General features: G+C 37.6%; 1 protein-coding gene across 1 annotated transcript in view; it reads right to left on the bottom strand.

Moving 5' to 3' along the window:
* Positions 1-25,467, bottom strand: part of ibtk (inhibitor of Bruton agammaglobulinemia tyrosine kinase) — a 149,321-nt gene that overhangs the window by 38,277 nt on the left and 85,577 nt on the right. Inside the window, exons 17-22 of the mRNA XM_028797661.2 lie at positions 23,179-23,280; positions 21,731-21,848; positions 21,587-21,647; positions 11,556-11,683; positions 10,655-10,767; positions 9,640-9,788 (exon numbers count right to left, since the gene is read on the bottom strand). Coding sequence (XP_028653494.1) covers positions 9,640-9,788; positions 10,655-10,767; positions 11,556-11,683; positions 21,587-21,647; positions 21,731-21,848; positions 23,179-23,280 — 671 coding nt within the window. The remainder of the gene's footprint in view (positions 1-9,639; positions 9,789-10,654; positions 10,768-11,555; positions 11,684-21,586; positions 21,648-21,730; positions 21,849-23,178; positions 23,281-25,467) is intronic.

Here is a 25,467-nt window from a genome sequence, read left to right as displayed (position 1 = left end):
TTCAATATATATGTATATACATATATATATACATATATATATATACACATATATATACATACACATATATATACATATATATTGAAGAGAAGGTCTGTGATACGGTTTGCATATTTGCAGCTGGAGATCCACAAAGGGAGAAAAAATGAATCACGTATGAATCACGTGTCATAAAGTAGTTTTTATGATTCAAAAAGAATCGCAACACGTATACAGGAACACCGCAACGCCGTCAGAAGAAAGGACTCACTTTCATTGATCTACACGCATACTAAATCAACAGGACATACATTTAACTGGGACAATGTACAAGCAAAATTTAAGGCCAGTACTAAAAGTGGCAGAGAGCTGGCCGAATCTTGGCTATCAAATGAGAACGCCATCAACAGATACTTGGACATAAATCCAGCATATGCAAACTTAAGAAGAACATGTTCATAATAAATAAACTGTACACCCAATACCCAATATATATTTTCTTTGTTTCCCTTAATACAGCTAGGTGGGGTCTGCACATTGATTCAAGCCTAAGAGCCTTGTTCTTCCTAAGCCCCCATGATTTTCATGATCACAGCTGTCAGAACAACAATGGAATCTATTTTCTGGTTTTTTGTATCTTTTCAGGTCTGCAGGTGGCAAAATTCTGTCTATAAATTGTATGTGCCTGACATGGAAACAGAGATCAATATGCCTGGTAGAAAATAACAAAGAACTGTATGGAAGATTTCTGAATACAATATTGAAGGCATTAATTGTAAGGATATTGTCTTTGAACAGGATATATTGTGTGCTGTAAACATTTAGAGAAAAACAAAAAAAAAAAAAACTCTCAAACCTTGATATTCACCTAAATTTCCTCACAAATTGTCCCATTCTGGGCAAGAATAGGAAAAGATGAAGCATGCCAACAGTCAGCTCACATATGTTCAGAAAAAAATGACATAGAAAATATTTAAAAAATGATAAAATTGTTCATATTCAGTATCTGGTTTTAATTATAAGATCAAAACAATACCAGCTAGTAAATCATGTACTGTAGTAAGGTCCTAGTAACATTAAATTCATATCCAAACCCGTTAAGTATAAAGTCCTGTCTGATTGTGACACAAAAATAAACTCCGTAGTAGTTCTTTAACTATACCATAATTTCTAAAATTAAAACCGAAACTAATATATATATAAAAATAAGACAGAAATGTCTTTGTGAAATAAAAACTAAATTGAAACTAAAAATACACGATGAAGAAAAACTAACACGAATTTCAAAGTAAGATCAGAATTAAAATAGAAATAAAAACTAATATAAAAAGACAAAACTATAATAACCGTGGTGACATCTTTTGCATCTAGGACTGAAGTGGTTGACAGCTTGGGAAGGGAAAACATGCACATGCTTCAAGCTGTATCCATTTATTTGACAAACTACGAACAAAAGGAGATTCCGTGGGTCTAGAAATTGACAAAAGGTTTACATCTTGAGATAGGAAGGCTCTTAAAAACTTTGTTGTTTGGGAAACGGACATACTCAAACAGATTAAAAAGAGTTTGAGCAAATTTATCCTTCAAAATTGTAGAGAAAAGCCAAGCAAAATGACACCTTTTATTGGCTAACTAGAAAGATTACAATATGCAAGCTTTCGAGGCAACTCAGGCCCCTTCTTCAGGCAAGATGTAATACAGAAACTGAAGTTGCCTATGTTTATATACACACTCTAGGACAAGAAACAACATTGGTAAATCTTTAAATGAGAGATTTTGTATGTAAAAAATTAATAGATTCATTCAGGCTAGGGTTAATTTAGCAAGAGAGAAAAGAACAATGTATTGTCAAGATCTCTGGATAAGATAACTGTCCAACAAAGTCTTTTGAAGTTTGTAATGAGTTTTTCAAAACAATGTGGGTCTGTAGACAGGTTGTCTGTCATTCTGAGAGATGTAAACAATCCTCATATCTGGCCATAAAACTCTTGTCTTTATTCAATCCATGTTGTAAAGTATTAAATTTTAGCATGAGTTTAACTTCCCATTCTTTTCTCTCTTGCTGTGTTTTGAAGTTGCCCATAAGCACTGTGACCTTAAAGTCCTTCTCACAGTGTCCATGGCTGTTGAAGTGGGCCGCCACAGGAACATCTGTGTTGCCATGTTTAATATGGAACCTGTGTAAGTTCATTCTCTGGCGGAGTGTTTGTCCAGTTTCTCCCACATAGAGTGCAGTGTCAGGACATTTCATGCAGAAAATTAGGTAGACTACATTAGATGATCTGCAGGAAAATGATCCCTTGATGTGATGTTCGAGTCGGCAGTGTGGTATAACTATACGGTCTGTATCATAGATGTGGGCACATGTTTTGCATCTTTTCTGTAGGCATGGAGATGTGCCATTTTCTGTTGGTTCACTTAGGGAGCCTCGGACAATTAATTGTTGAAGGTTTGGTGGTTGTCTGTATGCCAGGAGGGGAGGTTCAGGAAATACATTTTTCAGTGTTTGGTCATTGTTTAGTATTGGCTGAAGTTCTTTTATAATTTTTCGAAGTGTTTCAAGATGTGGGTTGTAGGTGACAACAAGGGGGATGCGATCCTTGTTGTCTTTGTTTTTATATTCCAGAAGGTTGTCTCTGGGTATGGCAGTAGCTCTTCTTATTTGAGTGTCTGTTGTTTTCGGGGTGTAACCTTGTTTGATGAAATCTTGTCTGAGCTCCTGCAGTTGTTGATCCCGGTCTGTTGGGTCTGAGCAAATACGATTGTACCGTATTGCTTGGCTGAAAATAATGGAGCGCCTTATATGCTTGGGGTGAAAGCTATCATTTTTCAGGTAGGTCCGTCTGTCTGTCGGTTTGTGAAAAATAGAAGTTACTAGGGTGTTGTCTTTCAGTTGAACGGTGGTGTCAAGAAAGCTGACTTCTGTTTTTGAGTAATTCAGCTTCAGCTTTATGTTGGGGTGAAAACAATTATATTCATTATGAAAATGGAGGAGGTCCTTTTCACTGGCAGTCCAGATTATGAAGATGTCATCTATGTAACGGAGATACAACATTGGTTTTACGATGCACATTGACATGAAATCTTCCTCCAATTTTGCCATAAAAAGATTTGCATAGTGAGGTGCAAACCGACATCCCATTGCAGTCCCCATTTGTTGTAAGTAGCAATCCTGTCCAAAAGAGAATAGATTATGTGTCAGAGTGAATTTTATCATTTCTATTACTGACTTTGTGGGTAAATCATGTTGTTTGAGGTACATTTCACATGCCAATATGCCATCATCATGGGGGATGTTAGTGTAAAGTGCCTCAACATCCATTGTGGCCAGTAAGGTTCCCTCAGGTAAGGGGCCTAAAGCAGACAGTTTTTTTAAGAAGTCAGTGGTGTCCTGGATGTAGCTGGTTGTGTTACGGGTGAGGGGTTTAAGGATCTGCTCCACCCAACCTGAAACATTTTCTGTAAGGGAGCCAATTCCTGAGATTATAGGTCTTCCTGGGTTCCCTTCTTTGTGGATTTTAGGAAGCATGTAGAAGTAACCCATTTTGGGGTTCTCAGGAATTAAACTGTTTACATGATCCCTGATGTCAAGAGGAAAGCTACTTACTATTTTTTTTAGTTCCTTTTTGTAGAGATCTGTTGGGTCTTCTTGCAGTTTGTGATAATGCATAGTATTGGACAATTGTCTTTGTGCCTCCTGTATGTAATCTGACGTGTTCATGATGACTAAAGCACCCCCTTTGTCTGCTGGTTTGATAATGATTTCTGTATTTTCCCTTAGTGAATGTATGGCTCTCCGCTCATCCCTAGTAATGTTTTCTATCCGATTTTGTTGCCTGTTTAAGATTCCTGTTTTCACTCTCTGTCGGAAGCAGTCTATATAATTATCCAGGGTAGAGTTTCTGCCAGCTTCTGGTGTCCATGTGGATTTATTGGTGGGGTTGTTGTAACTGCTTGTTGTTGGTTCCTGTGTGTTACTGTTTTCTTTCTTGTGGAAAAATTCTTTTAGTCTGAGTTTTCTGAAGAATTCTTCCATATCACTGCAGAGTCTGATGTTGTCAATGGGCTTTGCAGGACAATATGAGAGTCCCTTTGTAAGTACCGACATCTCTGCTTCATTTGGTGTGTATGAGGAGAGATTAACAATGCAGGTCTGTTGCTCTTTGTTTTTTGCTATTAAGTGTCCAGCTTTCTCTCGTAGTCTATGCAGCTTTTTCTTTTTGTTAACAATAAGGAGTTTCTGGAGTCTTTTGTAATAGCAATGGAGCTCCTTTACCATCTCCTGCCTGTCATTTCCAAGGAGCAGGATGAGGTCTTGGATCTCTCTTTGCGTGTTCTTCTTGATGTTGTAGAAAATTTGTATTAAGTGGTTTCTTATCCTTGCAGATGTCCTAAAACAAAGTTGCTCTGCAAACCGAGTATTATAAGTGTGAATGGTTGGATTCCTTATCATGATGCCTTTCGGGATAAGATTTTCCTTTTTGCATTTAGTTAAGAAGAAGATGTCGCTGTCCATGTGTGCCAGTTTCTTCCACCGGGTCTTCAGTTCCATGTAGTAGCGGTACATTTCGGTGTCTTGTATATCTGTAGTACTAGGGTGTTGTACCGTGTTAGCCATTATGAATGTAGAGAAAAGCCAAGCAAAATGACACCTTTTATTGGCTAACTAGAAAGATTACAATATGCAAGCTTTCGAGGCAACTCAGGCCCCTTCTTCAGGCAAGATGTAATACAGAAACTGAAGTTGCCTATGTTTATATACACACTCTAGGACAAGAAACAACATTGGTAAATCTTTAAATGAGAGATTTTGTATGTAAAAAATTAATAGATTCATTCAGGCTAGGGTTAATTTAGCAAGAGAGAAAAGAACAATGTATTGTCAAGATCTCTGGATAAGATAACTGTCCAACAAAGTCTTTTGAAGTTTGTAATGAGTTTTTCAAAACAAGAAGAACACGCAAAGAGAGATCCAAGACCTCATCCTGCTCCTTGGAAATGACAGGCAGGAGATGGTAAAGGAGCTCCATTGCTATTACAAAAGACTCCAGAAACTCCTTATTGTTAACAAAAAGAAAAAGCTGCATAGACTACGAGAGAAAGCTGGACACTTAATAGCAAAAAACAAAGAGCAACAGACCTGCATTGTTAATCTCTCCTCATACACACCAAATGAAGCAGAGATGTCGGTACTTACAAAGGGACTCTCATATTGTCCTGCAAAGCCCATTGACAACATCAGACTCTGCAGTGATATGGAAGAATTCTTCAGAAAACTCAGACTAAAAGAATTTTTCCACAAGAAAGAAAACAGTAACACACAGGAACCAACAACAAGCAGTTACAACAACCCCACCAATAAATCCACATGGACACCAGAAGCTGGCAGAAACTCTACCCTGGATAATTATATAGACTGCTTCCGACAGAGAGTGAAAACAGGAATCTTAAACAGGCAACAAAATCGGATAGAAAACATTACTAGGGATGAGCGGAGAGCCATACATTCACTAAGGGAAAATACAGAAATCATTATCAAACCAGCAGACAAAGGGGGTGCTTTAGTCATCATGAACACGTCAGATTACATACAGGAGGCACAAAGACAATTGTCCAATACTATGCATTATCACAAACTGCAAGAAGACCCAACAGATCTCTACAAAAAGGAACTAAAAAAAATAGTAAGTAGCTTTCCTCTTGACATCAGGGATCATGTAAACAGTTTAATTCCTGAGAACCCCAAAATGGGTTACTTCTACATGCTTCCTAAAATCCACAAAGAAGGGAACCCAGGAAGACCTATAATCTCAGGAATTGGCTCCCTTACAGAAAATGTTTCAGGTTGGGTGGAGCAGATCCTTAAACCCCTCACCCGTAACACAACCAGCTACATCCAGGACACCACTGACTTCTTAAAAAAACTGTCTGCTTTAGGCCCCTTACCTGAGGGAACCTTACTGGCCACAATGGATGTTGAGGCACTTTACACTAACATCCCCCATGATGATGGCATATTGGCATGTGAAATGTACCTCAAACAACATGATTTACCCACAAAGTCAGTAATAGAAATGATAAAATTCACTCTGACACATAATCTATTCTCTTTTGGACAGGATTGCTACTTACAACAAATGGGGACTGCAATGGGATGTCGGTTTGCACCTCACTATGCAAATCTTTTTATGGCAAAATTGGAGGAAGATTTCATGTCAATGTGCATCGTAAAACCAATGTTGTATCTCCGTTACATAGATGACATCTTCATAATCTGGACTGCCAGTGAAAAGGACCTCCTCCATTTTCATAATGAATATAATTGTTTTCACCCCAACATAAAGCTGAAGCTGAATTACTCAAAAACAGAAGTCAGCTTTCTTGACACCACCGTTCAACTGAAAGACAACACCCTAGTAACTTCTATTTTTCACAAACCGACAGACAGACGGACCTACCTGAAAAATGATAGCTTTCACCCCAAGCATATAAGGCGCTCCATTATTTTCAGCCAAGCAATACGGTACAATCGTATTTGCTCAGACCCAACAGACCGGGATCAACAACTGCAGGAGCTCAGACAAGATTTCATCAAACAAGGTTACACCCCGAAAACAACAGACACTCAAATAAGAAGAGCTACTGCCATACCCAGAGACAACCTTCTGGAATATAAAAACAAAGACAACAAGGATCGCATCCCCCTTGTTGTCACCTACAACCCACATCTTGAAACACTTCGAAAAATTATAAAAGAACTTCAGCCAATACTAAACAATGACCAAACACTGAAAAATGTATTTCCTGAACCTCCCCTCCTGGCATACAGACAACCACCAAACCTTCAACAATTAATTGTCCGAGGCTCCCTAAGTGAACCAACAGAAAATGGCACATCTCCATGCCTACAGAAAAGATGCAAAACATGTGCCCACATCTATGATACAGACCGTATAGTTATACCACACTGCCGACTCGAACATCACATCAAGGGATCATTTTCCTGCAGATCATCTAATGTAGTCTACCTAATTTTCTGCATGAAATGTCCTGACACTGCACTCTATGTGGGAGAAACTGGACAAACACTCCGCCAGAGAATGAACTTACACAGGTTCCATATTAAACATGGCAACACAGATGTTCCTGTGGCGGCCCACTTCAACAGCCATGGACACTGTGAGAAGGACTTTAAGGTCACAGTGCTTATGGGCAACTTCAAAACACAGCAAGAGAGAAAAGAATGGGAAGTTAAACTCATGCTAAAATTTAATACTTTACAACATGGATTGAATAAAGACAAGAGTTTTATGGCCAGATATGAGGATTGTTTACATCTCTCAGAATGACAGACAACCTGTCTACAGACCCACATTGTTTTGAAAAACTCATTACAAACTTCAAAAGACTTTGTTGGACAGTTATCTTATCCAGAGATCTTGACAATACATTGTTCTTTTCTCTCTTGCTAAATTAACCCTAGCCTGAATGAATCTATTAATTTTTTACATACAAAATCTCTCATTTAAAGATTTACCAATGTTGTTTCTTGTCCTAGAGTGTGTATATAAACATAGGCAACTTCAGTTTCTGTATTACATCTTGCCTGAAGAAGGGGCCTGAGTTGCCTCGAAAGCTTGCATATTGTAATCTTTCTAGTTAGCCAATAAAAGGTGTCATTTTGCTTGGCTTTTCTCTACATTCATAATGGCTAACACGGTACAACACCCTAGTACTACAGATATTCCTTCAAAATTGACAGCCAGCCAATGAGGCATATACAACTATTATATGTTGCAAAACTCTTTTATAATAAATATGCCTCGTATGAAAGAGACATCAGAAAAGAACAGGAAGACACCAGAAGAGGGCGACATCTGAAGAAAGCAGTGTGTCATCAGAAGAGGGCACCAGCAATGTGTGGCCATTTTCATCTGATCGTCAGCTAAAGCAGTCCACGAATATTGATTGCTAAATCAACGCTGCCCTGGGACATTCATTTTTAATATCTTTAAATTTTATATGTTTTCTAAAGACTATATATATCCAGACTTTGCTATCCACATTTTCTTTTATGCTTTCATTTACTAGTATTATTGTTCTTTAATAAATACTATGGCTTTTAACTTTCTAAACTTTGTCTTCATATCTAGAGTGACTGAAGTAATAAGGTAAAATTTTTAGAGCACCTGGAGTACTGAAGAAGTGCCACATGACCCAAAATGCAAGGTTTATCGAGCTGAGGATGAAGAGCTCTGTCTAATAACGAACAGTGCGTTAAAGACAGACATTAATTGGTTGATAAATGGCACACAGCCAATGATGTTGAGTCTTTGTATGCTCGAATATATTCTTGAAGATCAAAAGTAATATTTAGGTCTGAGATACAGTTCTGTGAAAGTATTTGCCCCATTCCCGATTTCTTATTTTTTGCATGTGTGTCACACTTAAATGTTCCAGATCATCAAACAAATTTAAATATTAGACAAAGATACCCAAGTAAACATAAAATGTAGTTTTTAAGTGATGATTTTATTTATTAAGGAAAAAAAAAAACTATCCAAACCTACATGGCCCTATATGAAAAAGTAATTGCCCTCTAAACCTGAGTTAGATGAGCAGATTAAGAAATGGTTTAGAAGCTCTTGATATAATGCTGGGACACATTAAATTCTTGTGCAACTACCCAGACCTGAATACAATCAGACTGAGGTACAAGTTATAAATTATTGGAGAGGGGTAAACGCTTGATCAACAATAGTTCAGCTGGTGTTGCTACATATTTTCAAAAAGTGCATTCTTTTTATCAGTGGTACAACAGGTGGGTTGCTTTAGACTTCATAAGTTGCGCAGCATAAATCTGGTGAGATGGATGATGTTCTGGATCATCTTGTGTTACAGATTTCCTGTAATCAGCAGTCACAAATTTGAAACCATTCTAGTAGAGGCACAGGAGCAACTTCACACCAAGACTGCTGCATATGTACTGTGTGCCATCTTAAGTTGCATTGTTTTAAGAAAATGAGTTACCTGTATAAGCATTGTATTTGTTATACAGTACATGCAGTATTTTTCTCTATTGCTCCTTATATTTCCTTTGTATTTATAGATCCAAAGATGTTTTACATAACTAACAGTGGCTTGTGAAAGGCTTCACATATTGGTGAACTGCAATTTTCCAGAATCAAAAATGTTTAGCGCACTTCTCTCTCATCACATTTTATGATTTTAATATAAAAACAATTATTTAAATATCAAAATGTAAAAAAAATATAACTGATTACATAAAACAAAAATAACTAATACTCTGAAGTAAGAGAGAGCATGTTGCACAGTATTTAGTGCAGTAGCCGAGCAGATGTCCTGGGTTTGTACCTTGCACACAGTACTGTTTGCACAAAAATTGTATGTTCTCCCCATACATGTGTAAAAACTTCTCTATTTACTCCAATTTTCTTTTTACATCCCAAAGCCATGAATGTTAAGTTTATTAGAGTGGGCCCTGCAATTAGCTGGTGTTACTTTGAGGAATAATTTCTTTTTTTTTTTTTTGGTACTCATTCCTAGCTCCTTACAACCCTAAATTGGATCAAGCATTTTTGAGAATGCTATTAAAGCATGACTTAATTTAAGCAAAATTTTCTAGAAAATGTACCAAACCTCATCTGTATCATAAGTGCTTCTTGGCACAAAAACAGGTGACTGTAGATCCCTAGGGCTATTAACTCCTAAGCAGCTTCCTTCTGAATCCGAGGTTAACAGCTCCTGAAGTGACTCAGCTGAATTGGTTTTGCCAGAAGTCACTATACCTATAGAAAAAAAAATACCATATTTTACAAAAAATAACAAGATCCAAACACTGAGTGACAGCATACAAGTCAAAATGACTTTCCTTATTTTGTGTTTTTTTTTTTTTTTGGAGTCATGTGGGACAGGATGATGCTCTACCATCTTACAGATTTATTGAATGTGCAGCACAGTGTTTTGCTGTTAATTGTGCTGCACATACGAGAAGATTTTTACAGAGACAAATGATGTTAAGGGAAGAATTTACAGCTTTTCTTGCCAACTACAATTCACGTTCTTCTGTAAGGTGAGAATAAAAACCTGTTTTTAACTCAAATGGTTTTAAATGAAATGAAATGACATCACATCATTGACATCATGTCTGTGATCCATGCTTGGGCATATTTAGTGATCACACTGTTCCAGAATCCTACTGAAACTTGCCCAGGACAACCACTTCCAAGCAGACCAGGGCATGGTATGGTTGGCCCAGCACGGAGCAATCCCCCTAGTCAAACAAACTAGTCTTTGGGGGGTTAAATGTGAACAAACATGCTCTAGCACGGAATACACTGTGAGAACATCCTTAGATACAACACTGTACACATAAAATACTCTGTGGGCTTATTTTTTGAAGTTATAACTAATTAACATTTTAAATTAATATGACAAAAACTAGAGACTAGTGCTAACACAGGGATTTTTAACTGGATTGAACAAAAGTATATCCATCCATCCATCCATTATCCAACCCGCTGAATCCGAACACAGGGTCACGGGGGTCTGCTGGAGCCAATCCCAGCCAACACAGGGCACAAGGCAGGAACCAATCCCGGGCAGGGTGCCAACCCACCACAGACAAAAGTATATTTTTTATTAATTTTCTTACCAGGAGAAGGTGGACTTTGGAGGATTTCAGATAGATTATAACCTCCTGAACTGTCAGAACGTCTCCTTGGTTTCTTCTTAGCTTTTGATTTAGCTTTCTTTAGAATGTGATCTCTGAAAGATATAGCAAAACCAAATTTACATTTGCAAACTGACATTACAATATGGATTAATTGTACTTAAGTTAGCTGAACTAAAACAATGTTTGGATATTGTATTTAATAAAAAATATAATTTTCCATTTCTAAAGACCAGATTTTATTAATTTTCCAACATTTAAAATCAGCATCATGTTTTATACCATCACATGGACCTGAAACATTTCATGAAAAACAAAAAGGTTGAGGATATCAACTACTCTGATGTAAAATAAATTATAGTTTTGCATAAAATGCTACAGTTGTGTCGAATTATACTTCATTTTTTATTCTCATTTATTTCAGAAACTATTTTTCCAGTTTATCTCACTGGGGACAACCATCTTTGTAAGTAAAGACTTACAAAATATATACAAAATAATTGACAATTAATGTCAGAAACAGAACCAACTCGGACTAACCTGCAAAAAATAGATTATCATTAATTATGTTCCAAAAAGGCTGTACTTTAGTTTTAGGCATGTTGGTGATGTTATGGAATAAATGTAATTGTAAAAATACAAATGAATACTTGTAGTAGTTATTATTACATTATTAACGTTCAGACAAAACAAACCTATTTTTGCAACCTTTTCATAAAGGTTACACTTTCATATATGTGTTGCCTTGATTATGCTGTACAGCTTTACTAAAATACTATAAATTGTACAAATTACATACATGCACACACACACACACACACACACACACACACACACACACACACACACACACACACACACACACACACACACACCTACCTACCTAGAGATATTATCCACCTCTGACTGATCTTTACAGCTTTCCAAACATTCCCAGTTTTCTTTGTCAAAGGTAGATAGGTCTGGTCCATCCAGGTAAGGTGTAATAATTCTTTTCTGCATTGCAGGAATCTATGTTTTTTACCCAACAGACAAAATTTAAAAAAAAATTTTTAAAAAGGAAAAAAATTATTATTATTTTTTTTAATTTAAGTTACTCTTAATTATAGGCTGGTAATCAGGTTAGGTACTTAAGGTATTTGACTTCATATATTTAGAAAGAAAAAAAAAAGTACTATAAAGCCGTACGCTGTACAGACATTAATACCTTTTAATAAAAGATACCTATAATAATTTCAACATTCTCGGTAAGACGAATGTACCATTCAGTTCAGCATTATGGTGATGTGAATACTACTTCCCCTTATCGGATTTTAGAGATGCTCCGACTGATTGTCCACCAATCTAAATCGGTCGATTTTCAATTTAAAATAAAAACACCTTGATCCGTGATCAGTAAATTGGACAATCACAAAAATTATATTTTCAGCTCCTGTTGTTCTAGGTTTTACAGTAATTCAGTTGCAGTACTTCTTTATGCAAGGTATTATGGTAACTGAGCCAGCACGTTTTTTTTTTTGTTTTGTTTGCACCAAATTTCCTGTAGTGTAAACAAAGCAATTCAAGCCTTGTTTTACAAAAAAGCGAAAGGTGACTGAAATATTAGCCTTATTCCTTATTATATTAGACCTGTGCAATTACACAAACAGCAAAAAAAGCTACTCTAATGAATTCAGATCTTTTCATTTTGTCCTTTAGATTAAAATGAACACCATTTCAGTTTGGACAGCAAGCTTGATTTGAGTGCAGCAGGTTACATTTTTAATTGGAAAAAGAGAATTTGAAATTGCTGTTAGTAATTAATAGGTTTGTTAGCTTAACATAAAAATGTGTCTTTTACTTATAAACTTGTTAAACATGTAAGTTTAGTGTTTTCTTGATAAAGAGCTTATGATCATTTGATATATTTGCAGCTTTATAAAAGATCTGTACTGCGTTCATTTATTGCTGTGTGTTATATAGTGTAAGTTTTGGTAAGAAACAAGTACTGCATTGTTAAAATAATAATCCATATTTATAATCACACCTCAAGAATTATGAATGTCTAGCTGAAACACTGAAGAAAAAAAATATGCGTGTATAAATATAATAAATATATATTTAACAGAAAAAAAAAAAAAATGCATGCCAGCACCTACCTATTACTGTACTGTTACTGCCATGTGGTACACTGTGCTGCTAGGGCACTGGCACCATGTGTTAGGCTTTTCTCTTTTATTAGAATTAATCTACTATACATTGTTACGGCTGATAAACATAAGCGTGTTGTGTTGTAATTGTCACAAAAAACTGAACTTTACAAAACTGCTTCAATATTGCTTCAATTTACGGAGCAGGAAGAACAACAGTGAACTATAAAGCGTGATCCTGACAAAAATTGAAAAACGAGTTGAAAATGGAAACCACTGACGGTAATGTTAATGGTCTCCTGCATCCTAATTTTCTTTTTAAATTCTGTTATGTTTTGTTAATATATTGTGACAGCCAAGGAAGCTTGTAATGCACTGTTGGAGAACAAAAAGTGTGTAATGAATGGTGTAAGTAACGGGACTGGGTGAAGGGCTTCTGTTCTGTAAGGGGCTGACAAGCTTTCTTTTATTGTTTTGGAGGTGTGCTCAGTAACCCAGAAAATGGAGTATAAGACAGGGAACTGTTTGTTATGGAATAAAGACTCCAAGTAGAAGTATAAAACTCCAGTACCTCTGAGTTGTGTTTCTTTATTATGCTGGTCATTACAATATTATATTAATTGATTAATTTTGTTAATACTATATTATATTTCATTTAGTAAATAAATATGACTATTCACTAACTACACTATATCATTTTTAAAAGTATCTGTTCTGTTATCCATCTTTTCTCTTATCCGTCACAACCTCAGTCCCAAACCCTGATGTATAATTGAGGTTTTACACATACACACACAATTATATATATATATATATATATATATATATATATATATATATATATATATATATATATATATATATATATGCAGTATCTTTTCACATGTGATGAAGACCATGTAGCGGCTGCTGCTTCACCACCTGAGACCACAGGTTTGCCACGCCCTCGACCCTCTGCAGTTCGCATATCAGGAGAAGGTGGGAGCGGAGGATGCCATCTATATGCTACATCAATCCCTCTCCCACTTGGACAGAGGCAGTGATGCTGTAAGAATTATGTTTCTGGACTTCTCTAGCGCCTTCAACACCATCCAACCTCTGCTTCTTAGGGACAAGCTGACAGAGACGAGAGTAGATTTATACCTGGTGACATGGATCGTGGACTATCTTACAGACAGACCTCAGTATGTGTGTCTTGGGAACTGCAGGTCTGACATTGTGGTCAGCAACACAGAAGCGCCGCTGGGGACTGTACTTTCTCCGGTTCTGTTCAGCCTATATACATCGGACTTCCAATACAACTCGGAGTCCTGCCAAGTGCAAAAGTTCGCTGACGACACTGCTATCGTGGGCTGCATCAGGAGTGGGCAGGAGGAGGAGAATAGGAACCTAATCAAGGACTTTGTTAAATGGTGCGACTCAAACCACCTACAACTGAACACCAGCAAAACCAAGGAGCTGGTTGTGAATTTTAGGAGGACCAGGCCCCTCGTGGACCCCGTGATCATCAGAGGTGACTGTGTGCAGAGGTGCAGTCCTATAAATACCTGGGAGAGCAGCTGGATGATAAATTGGACTGGACTGCCAATACTGATGCTCTGTGCAAGAGAGGACAAAGCCGACTATACTTCCTTAGAAGGCTGGCGTCTTTCAACATCTGCAATAGGATGCTGCAGATGTTCTATTAGACGGTTGTGACGAGCGCCCTTTTCTACGTGGTGGTGTGCTGGGGAGGCAGCATAAAGAACACCTCACGCCTGGACAAACTGGTGAGGAAGGCAGGCTCTATTGTAGGCATGGAGCTGGACAGTTTGACATCCGTGGCAGAGCGACGGGCACTGAGCAGGCTCCTGTCAATAATGGAGAATCCACTGCATTCACTAAACAGTATCATCTCCAGACAGAGGAGCAGCTTCAGCAACAGACTGCTGTCACTGTCCTGCTCCACTGACAGACTGAGGAGATCGTTCCTCCCCCACATTATGAGACTCTTCAGTTCCACTCGGGTGGTGGGGGACGGGGGTAAACATTGTGTTAACATTGTACAAAGTTGTTGTCTGTTATACCTGCATTTTTATCACTCTTTAATATTGTTTTTTTAATCAATATGCTGCTGGAGTATGTGAATTTCCCCTTGGGATTAATAAAGTATCTATCTACATAAATATATATACTAATAAAAGGCAAAGCCCTCACTGACTCACTCATAACTAATTCTCCAACTTCCCGTGTAGGTAGAAGGCTGAAATTTGGCAGGCTCATTCCTTATAGCTTACTTACAAAAGTTAGGCAGGTTTCATTTTGAAATTCTATGTGTAATGGTCATAACGGTCGACAACATCCGCCATGTTAAACTTTCTTATTTATGGCCCTATCTTCACGAAATTTGGTAGGCGGCTTCCCTGCGCTAACCGAAACCGATGTACGTACTTATTTCAGTGGTATGATGCCACTGTCGGCCGCCATATTGAACTTTCCAACGGTCTTTGTTACTTATGGGCCCATCTTCAAGAAATTTGGTATGCGGGTTCCCAACGCTAACTGAATCCTACTTATGTACATATATACGTCCATAGCCTGCAGCTCGGTCGCCGTGAGAGGTGGCGTTGGGTCCCCCATCTCCACTCCTCCCACATAGTTGCCTGCCTGCCTATATAAGGCAGTCCATCGCTCCGGTCTCTTCATTCCCTTCCTTGCTTCGCCACGGTATTCACGTCTCCCTGCTGATAACTGCAGCCTTTTTATTTAATCCACGGCTTCTCCGCCGTTTTATTGTTCGTTTATTACGATTATAGTTATTGTGTAGGTATTTTAGACTTACTTTACATTGTTCAGGTACCCATTTCCTTTATCGTTCCAACTGTACCCCCATTAACATGTCTATCGAGGTGATCACCATCGATCAAAGAACTGCCACTTACCGAGTGGTTTCCATGCCCGGAGATGGCGACTGCCTTTTCCATTCTCTTCCATTCCATTCTGTTACATATTGCATGGCCATATCAGGCTCACTCTTGATATCCGGAGGAACATTGTGTCTTATGTATTGAATGACTGGGACAGGTTCAAGGTGTGGACTGATGACGGTACAGGAGATAATTATACTACACAGAAGCACTATAAGAGTGAAATGCTTAAGCCCTTCACCTATGGTTCTGCATGTGAGTTGATGGCTGCCACTGAATTGTTCGGTTGCCGCTTTCAAGTGTACTGAAATAGCCAAATATTTTACACCTTTGGACAACCGCCAATGCCTCTTAAACATCTTAGATTCACAGGAGACGATTTGAGTAGTGGACACTTTGATATTTATGAATGTTTAAACTCTCAAAAGCTGGATGCGAAGTTATCGATGAAACCCATTTCAATTCAAACACCTCCAATTTTCAGTAAGGCTCTGCTTCGCAATAACAATAAGTCTCAGGGACAGACCCTACAAAAGGTTGGCATTGATTTGAGGCAAGATTGCTTTTCATATGGCCAACTCTACGTTGCATGCTCAAGAGTTTGGTCATATTACAACTGGAGGGCCGAACTGACAATGTGGTATACAAAGAGATCCTTACATAATTATTGGTATATTTTCCCTCAGTTTAAAAAGGTTTACTTTTCTTCTTACAGTAATAAAAATTTTAAAGCAGTACTTTGCCACTGTATATAGTTAGAGAAATGGTGAAGAGTACTCTTTTTGATAAGCCTCATTTCCTTATTTTAAGGAAATTGTATTTTAGTATTTTTATGGTCACTGAACTATAAGCATACAAGCTATCACTTTATTAATAGAAAATGAACACCTGTGGCCTACAGTTTAATTATAAAATGACACTTTAACATAGGACATAAAGATTCTATGTCTGTTTATGAAGGAGCTTAGTGTAAAAGGTTTTTTAAAGGGATAAAGAAAAAAAAAAACTGGGCTCTGTATCGGCCTTAAAAAACCTGATTGCAGCATCCCTAAATGATTTGCTTTATGACTGCCTATTATTCACAGCAACTTTTGGGGGATTGTAGTAATGCATAGAGGAGGGTCTGAAAGTGACCCATTAACTGATGTCAAACTAGCAACTGTATAATTACAGCCAGCTATATAAAAAACATTGGTTAATAATCAGGAAAGACCAAAACCAACTACACCTCTAGAGAGGCTTTTGTGTAAAAGTATGTTTTCAAAACCACTATGTAAAATTCTCTCATGATATCACAAAGAACACTAAAAATGTCTAGGTATCTGTAAGCCTGTAGCAGTTTAATCATCTCATCATGCCAAACCACTTTTCTTGGTGAGGGCTGTGGTGGCAACAGGCCAACCAGGTCACCTCAGACTTCCCTGTTCCCAGCCACAGATTTCAGCTCTTCCTGGAGAAATCCTAGGCATTTACAAGCTACCCAAGAGATATAATTACACTAGCATGTCCTGAGTCTGCCACAGGGCCTCTGACAAATGGGACATGCACTGAGCAACTCTAGGGGAACACACTCAGGACAGAATAATCAATAACATGAAGTCATGATGCAGTTAGCGTTACTAAAGAAGTAATTATTATGCCCTGAAAGTGGTAATTGTGTTACATTTGATATTGTATAAATACATTAAATATTATTTATTCTCTTGTAATCTAATTTTACCAAATGGCTGATGATCTGATAATAATCTAGAAAAATGAGCAATGAAGGAAAAAAAAATTAAAAACCTGAAAAGACCTTTTTATATCAGTGTAACATATCAGCTCCTACTCTGCTAATGTGTCCAAAACAACTTTATAATTTAAAGGTTCCAGAGTACTACATTCAGCTACATTAACTTATTCCACACATCTCTGAATCTAATTTACTGGGATATATAAATTTACCATCATTATAATTATAAATACATATAATCACAGCTCCAATTTATTCTGGATACTGCTTTTAACATAAAATGATTAATAATCATGTTTTGTGTGTTAAAACCAATTCTACGCCTATCTATAATCATGTCCCAAATCTCTGCAACCTTTAGTGGGATGTCGCACTTTTTTTCAAAATAAGGAGGGACAACAGCATATTTTCTACTCTATTGATTGTTTTGTTGCTTAATAATAAAACATTAGCTTATTACTAAAACTGGATCTCCTCAATCCAATTCAAAACTGTCTGCCAAATCACTTGTAAAGCATTGTTATTTATAAGGCCTTTATAATGGTTCAATGAACATACTTGCCATGCAAGGTGACCAAGGTTGTAAACACCAAAAGCAAGTTAAAAATTGTCTGTCTTTTTAAAATTTCTAAAAATATTTTCTTTAGCAGTATAGGTTGTTTTGGCCTTTGGACCACATGAGGTTTATGTCCTCCATCACTAGTGGTACAACGGATCACTGTTGATCCGTGATCCAAACCGATTCCTGTCCACGGTTCAGTACGCACATGATCTGAAGATCCGAGAAAAAAAAAAAGTTCCACTGTATTGTGCGCGTGTCTCTCGCGCACTCTCTCAACCTCTCTCGCGCACTGAACTGCAATTAAACTTCTCTCACGCACTAACTCGGTAGCTCTCGCGTACTAACTTTCTCTCTCGCGCACTAACTCAACCTCTCTCGCGCATTTTCTCTCGACTTCTGTCCAGTTTGCCGCTTCATACGCGTGGTCATGTCCAGCAGTAGCAGTTCAAGCAGAGGAGCTTGACAAACCTCCAGCATCATTTAAGTCTCATGTGTGGGAGCATTTTGGCTTCCCTGTTAAATATGTTGATGGGAAAAGGGTGGTGGATAAAACCACCACAGTTTGTCGACTGTGTGGCACGAGGAAGCCCTATGAGACTGGCAGCACATTGGGCATGGCCACTCATTTAAAACGACACCACCCTGATGTGACAGGACCCAAGACAACGGCTGCGCAACAACCAAAGATATCCGCAGCATTTAAACAGCCCTTTGTTGCCCAATCAGACCGGGCTAAAGCTATTACAAAAGCTATTGGGGTGTTTATTGCTGCAGACATGAGGCCATATTCCGTTGTGCAAAACAAGGGGTTTAAACATATGATACACGTGCTTGAGCCACGCTATGATATTCCATCGCGCACTCACTTCAGTGACAATATCGTCCCAAGTATGTATGAGCAGGAAAAGTCAAAAGTTATGGCTGAACTGTCCCAGGCATCTTCTGTGGCACTAACTACAGAAGGGTGGCCCTCCAGGGCAACAGAAAGCTATGTGAACGTGACCACTCATTACATCACAGCGGAGTGGGAGATACGAAGCCCTGTACTGCAGACACTCCCCCTCTATGAGAGTCACACTGGCACACGTATTGACAAAAGCAGTGGAAGAGTGGAGGTTAGAGAGGCCCAATACTAATATCCCAGTCACAACAGATAATGCCAAAAACCAAATAAATGCAGTGAATGAAACAGAACTGGGCCCACAGATAGGGTGCTTTGCACATGCAATTAATTTAGCATCCTAAAAGGGAATGAAAGTGTGCAAGATGGACTGCTTCCTTGGGAGGATCAGGAAGGTGGTTTCCTACTTCCACCGAAGCTCAACAGCTGCTCATGTGCTTAAGACCAAGCAAGAAATGCTACAGCTGCCTACTCATAAGCTCATACATGATGTCACAAGGTGGAACTCCACTTATGATATGTTGGAGCGTTATCTTGAGCAGCAGGAAGCTATATACTCTGCACTAACAGACAAAACCCTGAAGAAAAATGCCACAGACATCGTCACCTTGTCTGATGATGATGTTAAAGTGGCAGAGGAGGTCCTCCAGATGCTCAAACCACTCAAAATGGTTACAACTCTGTTGAGCACTGAAGCTGCACCATCTGTGTCCATGATCCTGCCTCTGAAAACAAGGATCCTACAATCCATTGCCCCAAGTGAGGAAGATAGCACAATCACAAGAGATGTCAAGACTGCCATTAGAGAGGACCTGAAGCCCAGATACACTTCACCACCAACCCTACAGGACTACCTTCACAGAGCTACTGCACTTGATCCAAGGTTCAAGTCACTGTCTCACCTAGACCTTGCCCTACGCCTGAGGACTTACAGTGATACCGAGATGGTGAGCAGTCTTGGCACTGAAGACTGTGAAGAGGTAAAGAAAATAAATATTTTGAAATTATATATTTTTTATGATAATGTTTTTAGTTAAGTTTATTTATTAAGTTATTGCCACATTTTAATGTCTATGGAAAAAAAAAAAAGTTTTAATCAATAATGTAACTTTCCCTGCAGCGTCACTATGCAGCACCAACAGGAGCAGACACATCTCTTCCTCAAAAGAAGTCGGCAATGGCGGAGCTTTTTGGCGAGACCTTTGCACAGAAGGACACGGTCAGCAAGGCTTTTGCTGACACCATCAAAGAGGAGTTGGCATTCTATGAGGCAGCAAGTGGCATTCCAGTCGATGGTGATCCACTGACTTGGTGGAAAAGCAACAAATGTAAATACCCTCACCTTGCCACAATGGCAAGACATCATCTTGCTGTGCCTGGCACTTCAGTGCCTAGCGAGAGGGTGTTCTCAACAGCAGGGGACAAAGTTACAGCAAAGAGATCTACACTTTCCCTAGAAAATATAGACATCCTCATGTTTTTAAAAAAAAATTTGAAATTATAAGCTCAGGTCTGCTTTGCTTTCTTTCTTCTTTTTTGATGATGTGGACATAAACTAGTTTTATTTCTCTCTCCATGTTCAAAGTAAGAAGCAATGATGCCTTAAATTGCACTTAAAGTTGTTTTTTATTGTGCCCACATTAAAGGAAATAGTTATCATGCCCTATATTGCACCTTAATTTGTATTTATATAATTGAGTGGAATGAGTCTTGAGTTGAATGTTTTTTAATGGGCAAAAAATACTTAACTAAATAAATTTAGAGTTAAATTTGTCTTGTCTGAGCTACACTGCTAAATAATAAAACGTTCGTTTTCTCTATATATACAGTACTTACATACACACACACAAACACACAGACACACACACTAGCTGCATGTGGTCTTCGGGATAAAAAACAACACGAATACACCTTAGCAATTTTATTATATTCTTGAACTTGGAGAGACATCAGCTAACTCATAAGAATTACCCAGTGCAGAGGACTTGGACCCACCTGTGGATGCTGCCCCACTGGCTTTTGTAAAAAGACACTGGTAATACTATATGTTAGCTGTATCGCTGGCATATAAGTCCTATTAATCTTTGTCTCAACAATGTTTTTCTGAAAGCCATCTGTTGCTGAGGTGTTTCACTTGCACTTTGTTCAGCCGAGGTGATTGCTTCGTTTCAACATTGGGTCTGTACACGTCATTAGCACGGCATTGTTTTCGCGTGGCGGCATTTGCTGCACACTGGTATTTCATAGCAAGTGCTGAAAAAATGTAAAAGTGCATACATGCGCCATCTAGTGACTGCGGATAAGCTTGAGCAGAACAGACTGCTGCATACACATACAGGCCAGTTCACGTAAAATTCTCTAAATCTTGTCAGCTGTCATTAACAATAATGTCATCCAGATTATCTGGGCAGTCAGAACTATAGTATATCTTGTGCAGAGGTACACTTTAGAGAGGTACATTTTAAAGCAGACAAACCAGCCCCTATTTGGCTTTGATTTTTCACTGAACTTTTAAATCAGGCTATTTTTTGGAAACTGTATAGCATTATTAATCTTGCTCATCCTTTATAGCAATTTAACATTACACACAAATATATGCATAGAAAAACGACAGAACAAGTACTTCGTACTCATTCTGACTACATTAATTCTAGACTGAACAATAAAAATCTATTACCACATACCATTTTCCTATAAGCAGCTGACAGGTCTTTTAATACTTCTTCACTCAGAATATCCAAAGCTCTAAATACAAAAGATTTAAAGAGTTAAATAATTTGTGGTAACAATTCCGTATATTAAATAAAAAGAAGTCAATTAAAATATACCTTGCTTCAAGTAGCACCGCCATGTTAAATACAGTGAATTGCATGCAGGACATTTTCAGCTGATTTGCACTGTACATAGCAGCGAATTCAAGGAGCTCTGCTGCATTCTTTAAAGTAACTAAAAAGGAATACAGTTAAATATAAAATTAACAATACACCTAATGCAGTGCAAATGAAATGTACTGTCACATGAAAATACCATATGAATGCACAGAAAATGATAATGGACCAAAGCCCAGATTTCTTGCAATTAAAAACTGAGAACATCAAATAGTGTGGTTATGGAGGTCTAACAAAGAATTTTTTAAAAAAGAGAAACACATTTTTGCTATGTGTATTATAAAATTTAAAGTATCTATTCCATAAGCACAAAATTAATGATATGAGAACTTAATTTAATATTAGGATTTATTATTATATATTAGGATATCAAAAAACGGGAAGATGCATGCTGCTAACTATAATGAGAAGCTTATTCTAGTATATTGACAGACAAGGCCTCCGTCCATTTTAATTACAGTATTATGCTGAGCCAAAAAATTAAGACATTTCTTCTAAAAGACAGGCTGCAATTGAGATTTATTTTAAACCAGTAAATTTGTGTCATGAAAGAAACCCGCCTGAATTTTTAATCAGACGGTTTTAATCTATAATCAGGGGCTGATTTTGTTTTTGTTTTACTAAAAATGAATTCTATTTGCACTTTTGGTACAACAATATTACCTTATGAAGAGAAAACACAGCAAGTTGGGGACTCATGAAAGAAAAAAACAACTTCAGCTTGAACCTAGCTTCATCCCACTTGATTAATACAAGCAAAAAACAAATATGTTGACCCAGAATGATGTTTAATTGATGCAATTTTTTTAAACTTAAGTTAATTAAACAAATAAGTTACTAACCATGTTAGCTGCTAAAATGTACCTGAGGAAAAAAAAATTAGCCAGTGTTCCACTGCTGTGTTCTTCAACAACGTCAAAACTACATGTATGCTACATAGCCTACATTTTATCAATTATTTTATGCAGTTGCTTATCTTACATTGTTGTTTCACCATGTTGTACTGGTTGTTGCAGTCTGCACCCAAATTGACTGTTTTTTTTTTTTAAACCTTCTTTAGTGTAATCCACATTTATGGAGGGAAAGCAGGAGTATGGATTCAAGTCTCCAGTAAAATAAGGCAAATTAAACCAACTAATAATGGAACACAGAATGTGAATCAGATTTCTGGCAAATCAATGGAATGAAAGAAAAATAAAAAGAAACTAAGATACATGGAACTGCTCAGTAGAACCCATCAAAATGTGAATATTGACAAAATAAAACTATAAACTAAATGATTTTGTAACAGGTAATGAAAGGAGATAAGGTTGGAGGGAGGAGGTTAATTTTAAAATGTGCTTCTTCATTAAAAGGTACAACATAGGCAAGTTACTTGAGCTACTCACGCTTTTCAGTAATTGCTACTTCACACATCTCCTTTAAACGAGTGATCAAAAGCTGGTCAGCCACAGCCAGAACATTGCATATAAACTCCACATTTGATGCCTCTAGAAAAACAAGACCTTTATTAGTGATTAAAAAAATTAGCAAATCTGTAACAGAATTATTTTTATTCCCAGTACCCAAAGTATTATATTTTTCTAGACACATACATATTATCTAATACTTTTTTGTGAAAACTCAAACACTCACTATACAGTATGATTCTTCCATGCATAAATAATAAACTAACCAAAAACATGTGAACTCCTACTCTCTCACTATGCAACTATGTATATCCTTAAACACTCTCTTTTATTCTGTACTATCATCCATAATCTATATGCTTTACTTCCTTCTAGTCACTTATATCCACTGGACTCTTTGGTTAAGTGGCCTGAAAGTATGCTCTCCTGACTAGCTATTAGTGACCTCTTCACTTTGTCCTTTCCTTTTTGGCTTCCAGAACAAAAAGGCTGTCAGCCTATATTTACTTGTTTGTTTAATAGACATTTGAACATCCCCATTGACTGCTTTCATTCTTTTGTAAACACCTGTCACCTTTAACATCTTTCACATTTTCTAATTAACTTTAGTTTCTTAAGATTTTATCTGGGGGTGCGGCTTATGCTACATGAAGACTATCAAACAGAATCCTCCAGAATTATGTATTAGGTCTATTATTCTCCAGTTTTTCTTAAATATCATGTTATGTCAGTATCTTCTCAGTTTCTATCCTTCTTTACGACTCAAAAAGGTACTTCATGCCGCAGGAGTGCATAGCAGTTTTTGTAATGAATTGCTGTAGATTAAATTCACCTCATCCTTTCGGAGACAGAGCTATCTTAAATTCTAATAAAACCATCTTTCCATTACAGTTTGACAAATACATGGAAGAGATTAAAATACAAGGGATAATCAAAATGATTTTCATCTGATGTATCAAGAAAATCTATAATAATAAAAGGCAAAGCCCTCACTGACTGACTGACTCACTGACTGACTCATCACTAATTCTCCAACTTCCCGTGTAGGTGGAAGGCTGAAATTTGGCAGGCTCATTCCTTACAGCTTACTTACAAAAGTTAGGCAGGTTTCATTTCGAAATTCAAAGCGTAATGGTCATAACTGGAACATATTTTTTGTCCATACACTGTAATGGAGGAGGCGGAGTCACGTATCGCGTCATCACGCCTCCTACGTAATCACGTGAACTAAAAACAAGGAAGACATTTACAGCACGAGTCACACGTGGGAACGAAGGTAAATGACGTTAATTTTTGACTGTCTTTTAATACTGTGTAAGCATACATATTAACACATGTGCAATTAAACGTGTGCATTTACAGGGTGATTTCTCAGGCTTAAAACCTCACCTTTTATCAAACGCGGGAAGAAAGGTAACTGACGTTGTTCACTGTCTTTTAATACTGTGTAACCATACATATTAACACATGTCCAATTAAACGTGTGCATTTACGGGGTGATTTCTCAGGCTTAAAAGCTCGCCTTTTACTAAAAAGGTAAATGCAAAACTATTTTCAATCAGTTTATTGAAACGCTCCCGTTAAGGATTGCAATAACATATTCGCGAGAAAAAAGAACGAAGTAGGGGGAAATGGAGGAACAGCCGCAAACAGTGAAGAGCAAAAAATTAATTAAACAATTGAGAACGGAGCGAGTTAAGCATACAAGCATGTTCATAAGGGAAACAAAGCACGGTGTAAAACGTAACTTTAAATTAAGTTTATAGAAACGCTCCCGCTGCGGATTGCAATAACATATTCGCGAGATAAAAGTTTAATGAGAAGACACGAGGTATAAACGACAGTTTGCATCACTTTGTAACAGAGTTAAAATTGCTGTAGCGAGAAACTTTTAACTGCCGGGTCTTAGCTAACATTAAATAAACCCGTGGACATCGCAACATCACACAAGAGAGTGGCTCACGTGAAGTGACTGAACGCAGCAGGAGTGATCACTTGCATTAATCAAACCTGTTCAAAAAACACATTACACAATTGATAAGGTAGGAAAAGAATATGAAACAAGGCACGGTATAAACCGTAACTTTAAGTTTATAGAAACGCTGCCGTTTGCAATACCATATTCGCCCCTGCGAAGCGCGGTGATTTTGCTATATATATTAAACTATTTCAACCATTGTATGATCTGCTTCTCGCAACTGAAAGAGGGCACCGTGGCAGAAGTTAGCCGACTTGCTCACCAACCACAAGCGTTACCTGGTAGGTAAC

This window comes from Erpetoichthys calabaricus, chromosome 3, assembly GCF_900747795.2.
Source record: "Erpetoichthys calabaricus chromosome 3, fErpCal1.3, whole genome shotgun sequence".
NCBI lineage: Eukaryota > Metazoa > Chordata > Cladistia > Polypteriformes > Polypteridae > Erpetoichthys > Erpetoichthys calabaricus.
Note: the sequence above shows the minus strand (reverse complement) of the source record. Positions and strands in the feature narration are given on the sequence as shown.